This window comes from Calidris pugnax, unplaced genomic scaffold (genome assembly GCF_001431845.1).
Source record: "Calidris pugnax isolate Ruff unplaced genomic scaffold, ASM143184v1 scaffold111, whole genome shotgun sequence".
Classification (NCBI taxonomy): domain Eukaryota; kingdom Metazoa; phylum Chordata; class Aves; order Charadriiformes; family Scolopacidae; genus Calidris; species Calidris pugnax.
The window spans coordinates 4,858,299-4,872,067 of NW_015090872.1; the positions used below are offsets into that span (position 1 = coordinate 4,858,299).

The 13,769-nt window shown below is 39.0% G+C and overlaps 1 protein-coding gene across 3 annotated transcripts in view; it reads right to left on the minus strand.

The window, feature by feature from the left end:
* ARMC9 (armadillo repeat containing 9) overlaps positions 1–13,769 on the minus strand; it is a 67,116-nt gene that overhangs the window by 12,442 nt on the left and 40,905 nt on the right. For all 3 annotated transcript variants that reach the window (XM_014946071.1, XM_014946072.1, XM_014946070.1), the window contains 6 exons: positions 12,972–13,046; positions 11,785–11,875; positions 10,677–10,735; positions 3,982–4,086; positions 3,115–3,230; positions 125–249 (listed from right to left, as the gene is read on the minus strand). In XM_014946071.1, the coding sequence (XP_014801557.1) occupies positions 125–249; positions 3,115–3,230; positions 3,982–4,086; positions 10,677–10,735; positions 11,785–11,875; positions 12,972–13,046 (571 nt within the window). The remainder of the gene's footprint in view (positions 1–124; positions 250–3,114; positions 3,231–3,981; positions 4,087–10,676; positions 10,736–11,784; positions 11,876–12,971; positions 13,047–13,769) is intronic.

Genomic DNA, 13,769 nt, shown 5'->3' on the forward strand with positions numbered 1-13,769 from the left:
AGTTCCAAGGCTACATTTAAAAAAAAACCCCACCAAACAATCTACAACACGTGAACTAGGCCTCAAATGCCTGCCCCAGTCAAGAAAGCAACAGTTAACAACAGCATTCACCGAATATCCTTACATGGAGGGGAAATGCAGAGGTCAGAAATGCTGGACCTGCTGCCATCACAAACGGGAGGACGACCACTCGGCAGAGACTGCAGCTTCTCATCCCTGTCGTGACACGAACTGGTATCATTTTCTGGCCTGGAGGAGAAAGGGGAATTCAGGGTGATACATGTTTGCATTAGAAGAAGTTGCATGACAGTAAATTCTAATTTCTTCTGATTGCCTGTAATGACATAGAAGATACTGAAATTATTTTATATTTCATATTGCAAACTAGTGCTAAGGACATAATTTAACTGCATGACTGTAGCTCCCCCAAACCAGCTGACGTGAGATGTATTTGAAATTAACATTTTTTCCTACTGCAATAAAAGAGCTGAAGAAAGGAAACGGTAACTCCTTGCAGTCTGAAGACCCAAAATGCCAGCAGGACACTTAAAGAAAAAGACTGTAGCAGTGGGCCTAAGAGATCTTCAATACTTAGCTTTTTCAAGGATTTAAGATTTCTTCCTGAATATTACAAGGATTTCACTTCACAGAGCAATATGCAACACAGACTTAAAACACAGCAGATAAGAAGTGGAACTGTTGATTTCCCAAGTGAGGTGGAACGATGAGAAACTGAAGTGGCTGAAGGACAGAACAGGGACAAGATTGCTTAGTAATAAGCAATAAAACACAGCAGAAGCTAGAACGGTGTGAAAAGTGTATGATAAGATGACAGACACAGAAAGATTCCCTGCCCAATAGCAGGTTAAGATAACTAGACTATATTTCTTGTTAGAAATAGACTATATTTCTTGTTAGAAAGGAGGCAGCCCAGGGAGGCAGTTAACGATTTCACAGCTAAATCAGTCTCTAAGGAAACAGCTAGCAGAATATTAAGTAGTTCAGTCCCCCTTGAGTGATCTCAGCCGGTGAGTCTTTAAAGAGGAGGGGGAAAAATAAAAGGGGAGGGGGAGGGCAGGGAGAAAGAAGCAGCTTTCCAGTATTTCCTGGCTCCCTCGGCTCCATACAGCAGTAGCTTGTCTGTATAGGGATCCCATGACAATTCATCTGTAGTAACTAGAGCCCTGTCTGCACTAGGAAGTCATAGAAAAATTAGCATGGAATAGTTGCTACATGTGCAGTGGCTATTCCGCATTAATTTTCTGTGTGAATACTTCTATTCAGCACTAGAAATCTGCCTCCCTTCTCCCCCCGCCCTTTTGGAGGTATGAACCAACAACTCAAAGAGATACATTATAGTATCTCCATCAACTGTTTCCTCTTTCACAATGTTTAAAAATGGAATATGTTACATCGAGTCTCACGTGAAGAACTTCAAACGAGTTACATTCACTTCAATTCTGAATGCAAGCATTTACACAAATTTTTAATGTTGTTTAACTATTCTGCTGAATAAAAAACTTTAGATAATTCAGTTCAACTGTCCTGGATTGTCCCTGTGTAGACAAGCTGCATACAAGACTAAAAAGTTTGACATTTTTCATGCCCTTTCATCTGATAGAAACATGAGCCACTTAAATAATTTAATACATGAAATACGTCCAGTTCAGATATCGCTTTCAAATTAGGGCAGCTAAGATTTGGTCACTTTTACTGTTTTCCTCTTGCAAGGCTTCCTAAGAGAGTATTTCATCATTTTAGTAAATGAATTCGCACTAAAATTAGAACAGCATAAAAGCCATCAAAGTGTGTCCTTTACTGTTGCAAAATCTAGTTTAAGAATGTCTTCACCTATTTACTGTGGTTTTCTTGCACATTAATTAGATATAAAATGCAAAGTTCTCATTCAGGGTGGTATCTCACGCTTCATACTTAAAACACAGGAGAACCAAACACTCATATTATTTCCACCATTTGGCCAGAGCAGGAGGGAAATATATTTTCACCGTGTTAGATTTCTGCTGATTACGTTTTTCCTCTCTAGTTGGCACAGTGGGGCAATCTGAAAAGACTGCTTCATACCATCAAACTAACACTTCTCTCAGACCCAGGCTACCAGAACCAGTATGGTAGTTTTTAATTTGTACCCAGCAGTGACCTGAAGCTGTCTCGTGGAGGCATGAGCTTCACAGCTGTTCACAAGGAGATTCAATTTTTCACAAAATACAGGAACAGTGGCACTCTGGTATCCTGGGATACTGTTGCGTAAACATACTACCTGGGTAGATTGTGGCAAAGAGAGGCATGAGATCACTTCTAGAGATTATTTCTGATACATAAATTGCAGGGTGCTACATGGCAACAGGAAATAGAAGCCACTCCAACGGCTTTGCCACCGTTTTTCTGACTTCCCATAGGTATTTTGCTTCCTCAGTCGGGACAGTGAAAAGGAGAAGTCTCATCTCAGAAATTAAAAGATTAAGATACACTTGTTCTAACAGAGGGCAGATGCAGCATATTCAAGGAGCTACATACTGTAAGATTTCTTTGTTCCATTTACAATGCAGCCTTCTACCTCTGACCCCAATCACACCAAGAGCAAGGCATCACAGACCCTCCTGTTGGAAAAAGTATTTCTTCCAAAGCAGGAAATCTGACATACCAAGATTTTTGTTTTTCCCATTTTCTTATGAGTGGATAGAAAAATCTCCCCTGAGTAATATACTTTCTTGCTTATAAAGTGGAAGATCCCAGGCATTTTAGACACTCCATGCAACTTACCAAAAGAATATATTATGAGAAGATAAAAGGACTATGAACATGCAGGATATAATACAAATGTAAATCAAACTGATCAGTAAACATTTACCCAACTATTCCAAGTATGTGACCTCAGCCAATGGACTTTTTTCTGCCTACGATATTCCTCTGCTTTCTTTTTTTTTTAAATTATCTTCCAGGAATGACAATAGCAATACATTTTTAGCTAGGGAAGGATTCTTTATCAGGCATTGTTGGGAGACTTTTTGGGGGGGCTTTTTTTTTGTTGTTGTTGTTGTTTTTTTCTAAAGAAGTTTAAAAAATATCTGACTTGATCTCATTTTTTGGACTTACATTAGGTACACAGTTCTGTGGTAACCTGGCGTCACAGGTCTCTGGAGAGGCTCATCTATACTCTGATGGACACCAGGAAACAGCTTCTTCTTGGTTTTTGGAGTATGAGTCATTATCTGATATGCAGGAAATAAAGAAATGGGGAAAAAAAAAAAAAGAGAACACAGTGGAAAGACAGATAACTGAAGCCATAGAGAAAATCCCATAGAAACATTGCATCAGAAACTAAGTTGCGTTCCGGTGTCACTAGGTAAAACTTCCCGGAATCACTGTAGGCTGTTCCATGACACCTTATCTTATGTTTCCATCATCAGCATTGGTAGACATATGGACTCTGGAATCCAGAAGGCATACAATCACATTTATCTCAAATTAGTGACAGCACACTAAATGACATTCATGCCAACTTTACAGCTTTTTACTTAATGGCTTTTTACTGCTTGAGGTAAGACATACAATACCTGACCTGGCATAATGCCTGCAGGAGCAGCTAACTTTTCAACTTTTTTTTTTTTTTCAAAATAATTTCAGACCAGCAGAGTGTTCCAGTATTAACTTGCTCAGCACTTTGCTTTGTGTGCCCACAGTCACTGATGTAGCACTAGAACCCTAAGGCTGCCTTTAGCTTATTATTAAACCACAGCCTGACCACCTCCTGTAAAAGGGTAGCTCAAACTCACTCTGCTTCTTCCTAACAGCAGCTAATAAAACAGACCATGAAAGATCTGGCCTGCTATGGAGGTAGAATCTGGCTCTTCAAATAACAATTTGAAGAAGAAAAGATTTTAGAAAGTGATGAAACTGCTGAAACTTAACACTTAATCCAGCAAATTTATTTATTTCAAGATGCTAGTGAGTGGTACTCACTCCCAAGTACTCAGTTGTTAGCAGCTTCTCTCCTGCAAGCTCTCCCAGCTGAGGTTGCAAAACCTCATCCTTGTCCAGATCAGCCTCCATGATGTCATGGTCCTCCTGAAACAGCAACACACACGTTATTTGAGCCCATGTTCCAAGAAGTTTTCATTTCAAATTTAGTTCTTGCTTCAGTAGTCTCTTGGATGATATATACCTTCCATATTTATTGACTGTTATTATGGCACATGTAAGTGGTAATGGACAAGCATTTCCTATCAAAGTAAACATTTAAAGACAAACTTAAATAAACTTTTGATATAACCAGCAACTAAAGAATTCTGGGAGAAGATAAAATACCACGCCTTTTTTCCACAACTACAATGTATAATTGTACAAAGTACAGTTTGCCTTTCAAAAGTTGTTCTCCTTCAAATTTCCAATCCCAAATAATTATTCCTTGTTTGACCTAATAATGGCTTAGGAAAAATCTCAGGCATTACTATCTTTGTAGAACAGTGCATGCTAGTGTGAAGAGAGGTGCAATGCTCTTCAGCGTGCAATAATTAAGCAGCAGCTGGCATGAAGTTTGGAGTTTTAGTTTCTGCAGAGCTGCCAAAGTCAATCTAGTCATACAGTACAGACTTAAAAAAAACCCTGATGGCACTTTCTCAGCCACACTGGACACTGAGAAAAGGTTACTCTTGGTTAAAAAACACCATCTTCCCTAAAAAAAAACCAACCACCCCATAAAACAAGCAACCAACCAGACCAAAACCACAAACCCCAAACTTAAGGAATTTCAGGTAAGTCAATTCTAAAAAGCAAGCCAAAAAAACCCCAACCTCCACAAGGATGTTCTCATTCAAGCAAAGAGGATGGTACAAAACTTGACAGAAAACTTGTCTGGATCTTTTAATGAGTCAGTATCATCTACACATAAATGTAATCTGGGCTATAAAATCTAGCAGTAAAAATGAAGGAAGTGCACCTGAAAAAAAAATCATAGTCTTTCCCAAACATAATGTTTGCATTCCATGAGACTGAAACACCCATATGCCCCTCCCAGACCAACAATCCGACCAGGACCTAACAAACCCTTTGGGGTACATCCCTCTATCTTGACAAAAACATTAAGTAATTTATTGCTGTGTATTCCCCAAGAAGGAAAAAAATCCCCCAAAATGTTTTATTACTCATTTCCAAGAAAGAGGGGCATATTTTTTAATTACTCAATTAAAAAAATAATTAAAAAATCCTTATTGTTGGGCATTCAAACCCTCTCCTCAAGCAGTGGTTCCTGAAAGATGAGACCATGGGTGTCCGACAGCAGCTTTTTTAGAGCAATGTGAAGCAGCAGCAGCAGCTACTCAGGTTTGCAAGGAAGCTTTAGAGCTGGCAATATGGGGCTGGTAAAAGATTCTTGGAATCAGTACTTTAGGATACAAATATCATACAAGAAGGCAACAATACTCTATTGACTTTATTCCACAAAACTCAAATATAATCAACTTCTCAAGTGAAAACTACCAAAAATTCACTCTCCTGTGTCTATTTCTAGCATAACCATGGGCCATTCATCTTTCATGGAAGTTTTGCAGCTTCTACAGATCTACAAGCCAAGAAATTTTAAAGTTTCAGGGACTCCTCCAGCAAACCAAAAGTAGTAATACAAGAACAAGATAGTAATTTTGCTTGTGTTCTTCTCTGTGAAAAGAATCCTCTTCTGTGCTGCACAAGATACCCTAAATAAGACCCACCCTAGATGAAAGAAATGTAATTTGCTTTGGAAACAGATTGTGACAGTAAGTGTATACGACTGTCAGAAAAAGTAATTCTAATAAGGTATATTGTAATCGCAGTAGAAAGTCTGGCATAAACTCCATTAAAAACAATGGCCACCAAACTTTGATGAGCCCCAGAGCACAAAGAAAACGAAGAGGAGTTTTGCTTTAGTGAGATTTAGACTGAAATAGTTTTAAATAGCCAAAGTCTTAAATAGCCAAATCTGCCACAAAGATTAGCCAATAATATGGATTCTTGGACAGTGCTCTACAAAAACAGAATGAGGAAAAAAACATTGGAAGTGTGTATCAGGAAGGTATTTCCTACAATGGAAATGGCCAACCGATTCCAGTCTTTGTTGATGCAAAATAACAAGACTACCATCACTCAGCCCAGGTAGGCGTTGGCTTCCCCAGAGCTCTACAGGCTTGCCTTTTTTCAAGTTTCATGACCTCTGTACTAAATGGCTTAAAAACCACAAATTTTGTTTTGATTTAGTTATTGTCATTGCTCATCACCTCCTCATTCACAGGTGTCAAGCAGAAATAAAAACCACAGACACAAAGGCCCAGCAGCATCAGTTCCACTTTGAAATATCTTGCCTGGTCTTCTACTGCAGCTCTGAGAGGGCACAAGCCTCCCACAGGTCCCAAGTCATACCTGACAGCCTTGTGCAGGTGCTTCTGATACTCCAGTTAAGAGACAACACATGCCTGTTTGTGAAAAACTGAAGCAGTTACAGAAATACTGCCAATAACCCACAGAGTGTTCTAAGGTTCAGAGTAAAATTTTCCCATAATTTATTTATTTGTTTATGATTGGATTTAATAAAAAACCTACTTCTTCTGTAAGTGTCTTGAAGATATCAGATTGTTAATTGTCTTCATCCTCCTAAAGGTGCATTCTCTAGTCTCTCAGCCATAAAAGATAAGGCAGTATAGAACCTCAGAAAGGTGTTCAATCTCCCTTTTTTCTCCAATGCAAGATAAATTGCAATCAACTCCTAATTTTCTGGGAAGCTGGGCTAGGTGTGAAAAATAACTGTAACAATATTTCCAGATAATGGAAAAACACAGATAAACACTTGTAGACTAGGCAACAATCATCTGTATCAAGCAAAACAAACAAATCAAAAAAACCCTCACACACTCTGAACTCCACAATATACTGTACTTTGAAAAAAAATATTAAAAGTTGCAAAGATGAGCTTTATAAATAGTCTGGTGGATTTTTTTTTAATATGTCATGTTAAAGCAGCATCAAGAGCTAACAGTATTCTTCAAGAATGCTTAACAGAAGACTTTACACTCTGTCTGGGTAGAGTGTTACACATTACAGTCAGAACATCACCCTGCTTTTTCATCCAGCTCTCTGCATGCATGATTTATTTACCTTCTCCTCACAGACCACTTTGGTTTCCCCAGGTTCCACCTCTCCCAATATTCTGTTTGACATGTTTTTGTCACACAGAGAACTCCAGTTTCTAGTTTTCTTCCTGCCAGCCTTGCTCCCTGATGTTATTCAACATACTCAGTAACTGAGCCTGAAAATGTCCCTCCTCTGCCTCCTTCTACAGAAAAAGGGCTTTGACAAACGTGCCATCATTCCACCACTAAAACAACACAATCGGTGCCCTGTTTACCATTGCTCACAGGCTGCAGCAGATGTTGGCAGCAAATAACATAAAGGCTTGAGGTCCTGCGATTAGGTCTGTGATTAAGCTCTCTTTCTTTTGACTTATTCTCTAGCTGAAGTGTACTTTCACACTGCAATTTACTGATTTTATTGCCAGGTGCTGAATGATGAGGGATCAGAGGGCGTCCAGTAAATCATAACTGTATAGTTATCTCAAGTTTGTCACAAAACTTTTGAATTAGAGCTAAAACATCATACATTAACTTTTACAAGCAGCTTTCAAAGATGGTCCAATTCAGATAAAAAGTAAACTTAAAGATCAAAAAGTAAAGATAAATTAAGTTAATATTTAATAGAACAGTTGAGAGAATATTATTTACCAGAAAATATGCACTCTGACTGTGGGTGTCAACATACCCCAGATGGCTGACATAATGAAGGTGGGTATGTTACTCCAGAAGCCAGTGCATCCTGAGCTCTGTACTAATTAATTTAAAGCTGAGCTTAAAGCTAAGCAGACAAACCCCAAAGCCAATTTATTTCTGAATAACAGCATACATGTAGACTTTTTTTTATTCGGTTTATATGCTCCAAAGTCACACATTACAGAATCTTAAATTTTTGAGTGTATGATGCCCTTAGAAATCCCAAAATTATCCCCCAACTGGCTAAACCACATCTTGGTGGCAGTGTTTAGGAGAAAGCAGTCATTACCACAAGATCTGCTCAAAGCCAATACAGGATTCAACAACTCTAAATAAAACACAGATACAAGCAAAAAAACATGAAATGTAATAGTAACAGCATGGGGAACCTTCACGTGCTCTTGGAAACAATAAAAGCTGGGGCAAAACCTGCAAAGTAAGTCTGCCTAAAAGAGTCTTGTGAAGGTATAAATATTGATATTAAGCAGATCAGCAACAAATTATAATATCAGCAAGCAGTCTGAATGCACATCATTAAACTGTCAATATATGGACAGATTCTGAAATACAGTCTGTGATAGTTTTTTTTAAAGTTACGTAAAGGCAAGACTTCTGGCAAAGTTTTCCAAAACTTTCTGTTGCCAGATCACAACATCAGATGTTATCACAGAACCCCAAAGAACAATAACTCACTGCATTTCCAAAATACAAAAGGGCTCCAGGCATTGAGGCAGTGAATCAACAAATCTTTGCTTATTTAACAAAGTAACAACATTATGCATTTTGTGTAGCATTTTGCCCCCATGCTGTTTGTATACTCTATTTTCTAAACTGAGGGACTAAGAAACGGGTTCTCCTTCCAGGAGAACATAATTATACTTCCCAGCAGCAGTAAGTGCCACTAGACAGTTTTAAAATTGGTACAATGAGATTTCATCTTTTCAATAGAATGGCAAAGCTAATGAAAAACTGGAATCGGACATTTCTGTTTCAAAAGTCTACTGTTATTTTTGAGTCAAATAATAAGAAGTGACAGAAGTCTGTTTTAATAACATGATGGTTCAGTGGTAAAAATGCATTTCAAAATGATTTGACCTAGAACGTTGGCTGGGACTGTGAGCAGCAGCAACTTGTCTAGGGGGTACGACTAAATTCACCTTCATTTCGTTCCCAAGAGCAGGTAAAGCAATGAAAGTGTTCAAGGCTAACATGCAATTCAGTGCCACATCTTTCATGGAGGAGTTCCTTATCTCTGTGCTTCCCCAACAGAACACAGTATCCTTCCAAAAAGTATACTAGAGTTCAAGAGAAAATACCCCCACCTTGGGTTTTTAGGATACACCTAAGATGCTCAAAGCCGTGGAACATCAGTTAAACGGTGTTAATTAGCATATTAAGGAAAGGGAAGTCATAATGACTAATCCCCAGAAAGCCCATCTTGCACATCAAGCATTGATTTTGGGTGAGAGGAGTGGAAGATTATAGAAAACTCCCTTCAGGACTGCAGGAGGTGAAAGAACTACAATAATCTAATCCTATTAAAAAAAAAAAAAAAAAAAAAATCTGTATTTGGCAAACAGGCTCTGTCTTACTGAAACACTTCAGATCACTCAGAGTGGCCTTATCCTGCCTGATAATTTATCTATTTTCCACTGGATTTCTACACCTCACCTTAAGAGTGTCAACTTATAAGTACCAGACTTTAAGAGCTGGAAACACAGCTGAGACTCTGTTGTATCTCCCAATATTCACAAGCAGCTCCTCTTTCCTCGAGAGAGGGGGGGAAAAAAAAACAAAAAAATAAACCCATTAAAAAAAAAAAAAAAAGGAAAAGTTTATTGTACCCCCTTAAAACAAAAGGGGGAGAGCCAATTGTTAAATAAAACTTCCTTGTAGCTCTAAAGTTAGAATTTCCACGCAGCTCTAAATTTAGGCAAAGTCACAAGGGTAATCAGTTCTCCTGTTCATTAACCTATTGTACCACAACTCAGAAAATAGCCAAATAATACAATCAGTGCAAAATTTCCCTGGCCATTGCCAGGCAAGGGCTGGACCCTGCAAGGTGCTGCACCACAGCAGTGGAGAGCACACCACACCTTTTACAACCAGGATCCACATTTTTTTCCGCTTTCAAATTATAAAAGGCTCAACATACCTTGAAAATGCACTCAGTCACCCCGCAGCAGCAGGGCAAAGTCGAGCCTGTGGCATGCTTGGCACTGCTCCCTAACATTTGTGTTATCGTGCAATGAGCCAGCGCAGCGTGGATACAACTGTCCTGGTAAGTTTTATGTGTCTTATTCTTTGTTGGTTCAGGACAAAAGCTTGCTTTTTGCCTCAAAGTTGGTTTTCAGTAAATATATGTTCTCCACTAATATCTATCATAAAAGCATGCTTTGCAGTGATCACTCTCAATGTCACTGACTTCTTCAGGGCAGATACGTGATACAAATGTATAGTTGCATATACACTCATCTGAATACACTTAAGCACTATTCCAAGAATATCCACCATAGTTGTTCTTCTAAATTTCTCATTCAAGACTTTTCAATAAAGAAAAGTGCTATGTAGTAGACTTCTTTGAGATAGAATGCCCATGTAACTGCCTACACAGTATATTTTCAACCCCCCATGTGCACTTACAGCAACATATTTCAAGCTATCACAGAGGAGGTGACTTGCCAAAATAAAAGAATAGGACTTCGAATGAAGATAAGGTAATGGAAACAGATGTGATTTTCTTGTTAATACACCCTGGAAATTAAATAAAAATAAACCCAAACAAAAAAAGTCTGGCTTATTGACACCTCCTGTCTAGAAGACTGAGGATTTTTCTAAAAGTTGCCAGAAGACCTTTAAACTTACGTCCTCATCCTCCTCTTCCTCTTCATCGTCAGACACAATACTATCATTTAATGGCTCTTCTAGAAAGAAGCAAAACAAAATGGTGTAAGAGTACACGTGCAACTTAACAGAACCTCTAGTTATTGCCCCTCTTTTACAGCAGTAAGATTTAGCTTGCTTCTCCTATAGACATCCTATTCTTTTCAAAACAGCTATTGGAATTATTTGTTCCCATAAAGCACTCTAGAAATCACTGAAATCAATTCATATTTGGGAAAATGGCAGAAACACAAAACACCCTAGAATAGTTCTTTTCTCATAAATCCCACTATGATGTCCCAGTGTACTTACTGACAAGACTTGAATGAAAGTGTGTGCGCTTGCATAGTGGCAATACAGTGCTTAAATACTTTATTTGTTCTTTTACAAGCTAGGATCATAAGATACGCTGTTTTCTGCTCTTTCCAAAAGCCAAAGAAAGCAGTCAAACTTGTTCTATTTTTACCGTACAAAAAGATTAAATCAGAATTCACCTCCTTTTCAGTGTTTTCTTTCTCTTTCTTCAGCCATCCTTTCAGCCACAGGAGCAGAAAATGCAATAAATATTTCACCTCCTTACACCTGTCTGTATTAACACAGCATCTACAACTCCTGGGACACATCAACATACTTTCCACAAAGGAGGGTTTCTGCCCCCTATTCAGGATAAGGCATTTCAGGTAACAAAGCTGCACTCCTCAGTAAAAGCAAGTGATAACCACAGAAAGACCTAGTCCCTAAATCCTCCTTCATGGATTGTATCACCTGTTTATTTTTGCAGTTTACAGCAGTCTCTCACTACTATGAGGACACTGGCATGAAAGAAATCAGTCAAGGTCATTCTATTTACAGTCCCAAGACTTTGGAACTGAGACCTACTCAGCCTTTTATTTCTTCTTTATAATCATAATACAAAAGGAAATTTTAAAATACATCTGAAATTCAAATCCTGACATTCACTATTCACCCTCTCTCAGACCATCACACTATAGCTATTCTTTGAGAGTTTCAACACCAGGTAAAAACATGAGCTTTCTTATGGCTTTTGTGAAAGATTTACAGCTCAGATAGCTGCATCTGTTCTTCTGACCTGAATTGAGCTGCTTGATAATATATTCAATCTGCCGGATCATCTCTGCATTTCCTTCCTTGATAAAACAGCGCAGGATTTCTTCCATTCCCTGTATGTAGTGGAAAACATTGCTAAATTAGTATTTGATGTGACCACAGTGACAGAGTTTCGTTAGCTAAAAAGTAATTGTTTTGTCAGGAAAAAGAGAGGCAGTGTGAAACAAACCACTGCGTCCAGCTCGAAGCACTCTATTTTGTCCACATACTTCCCCCAAAGAAAAAAGAAATAGTCTCTCTAGATCGCTTCTAGGTTTAAATGCTGTGGTGAACAGCAAATTTTTACTGTAGATCTAATGCTTCTGCCTTTTGAATTCAGTACACGGTAGTCAACAGAAAAGGGAAAATTTGCATTCACAGAGACAACAGAACAAGATTCAGAGAAGGAAAGCAAAAGGCAGGACCAACTCTGACCTTCTCTTAAACCCAGTTTCTCTATTTGTGGCCCCTTATGGCTTGATGTTGTGCCTTTAATCATTTTAGATGACTTCAAATCCTCTGTGCTCTGTGAGGTAAAACATCTGACAACAATTATGTCTGCATAACTCTCTGAGTTAATTCTTAAGATACAAAGATACACTGCTATCCCAGGAACGGCTTCCTCAAATCCAGAAATTAAATCATATTCATAGCCATTAGACTACCTTTCCCAGGAGATCAATTTGTAGTTCTGCTAAAACCTTCCTCTTCCTGCCTTCCCCAGCTTACCATGTCTATACCAGGCAGAAACAAAAGCAGCAAGGGGAACTCATCCTCTTACTGGCTATTCACTGGTGCAGAATGAGTTAAGTAAGAGGAAGAAGTAGCAGGTCAGATGAAAGCATCTCCTTGGCCACATCCAGTCTAGAAAACGCTAAACGCACAACACTATTCTACAATGACACCTTTAATTTATAATTTAGACAGAATCCTTCACACTCCTGGGGCTCCACTTCTGGGAAAGGACCGGCAAATACGGCAAAAGGGTTTCAGACATACATTTGTATCTGCCTGAATATCGAAGGTGAAGAGCCTCTTATGGATTCCCTTCTCAAAATACCACAGCTCCTACCTCACAGCCTTGCTGCACGCTGTTTAACAGGTACCTGTGTGTGTGCCACCTTTGGCATATGCGTTGATCTTTGTGCTATGCAAAGCAGCACTTCTTACCATTGCTCTGGCTTCTTCTCGGACAGAAGGGATGGCAAGAATGCTGTACAGTGCTCCATTCACATAGGGTTGTATCTGAGAGGAAGGAATAGTCATTCCACCAAGAAAAGCTCTTCCATTCACCCCAGCTGATTATAAGCAACATTTAAGAGTGAAGGTGCAGAACAACTATGTTCAGAGTTTAACCAGGCTACACTGTACGCAAAAATTCCCACTTAGGAAGCAGTGAACTTTCAGTATGCAAATATACTGGGATATGGTTGATCTAAATCAATACTGCTGCATGCTGATTTCCTCCCCAACGCTGTCTGAAAATGTATCTTGCAAATTGACCTAGCTCATAAAAATAAAGGCGCGGGGAGAGGGAAAATCGGAAAAAGAAGGTTCGTTTCTGACAAACACTAGTGAGGGTACAAAAAACGGGACAAAGAACAGGGATAAGAATGTGTCAGCATGCACTTGGGTCAGGCCTCAAGCACTGTACCCTTAAGCAGGATGATAATCACAGAATCATCATGGTTGGAAGGGACCTCTGAGATGATCGAGTCCAAAACCTGTAGCAGCTTAAAACATCCTCTCACTCTGCTGCCTCTTACCGCCCTCAGCAGAGGCAAAAACCAGCAGCATGAAAACTCTGCATTATGGTTAGTGAAAGCCACCAGATCTGTCAGACTATCAGCACTTCTGAGACCCTTTGTATTGCTCAGTGCCTTTTGGAGTGTTAAGATTCAGAGTCATCCTCTGTCTATGGATTGGAAAAATGAACAATAAGCGAGGCTGGGAGCAGGGGAAGCACAG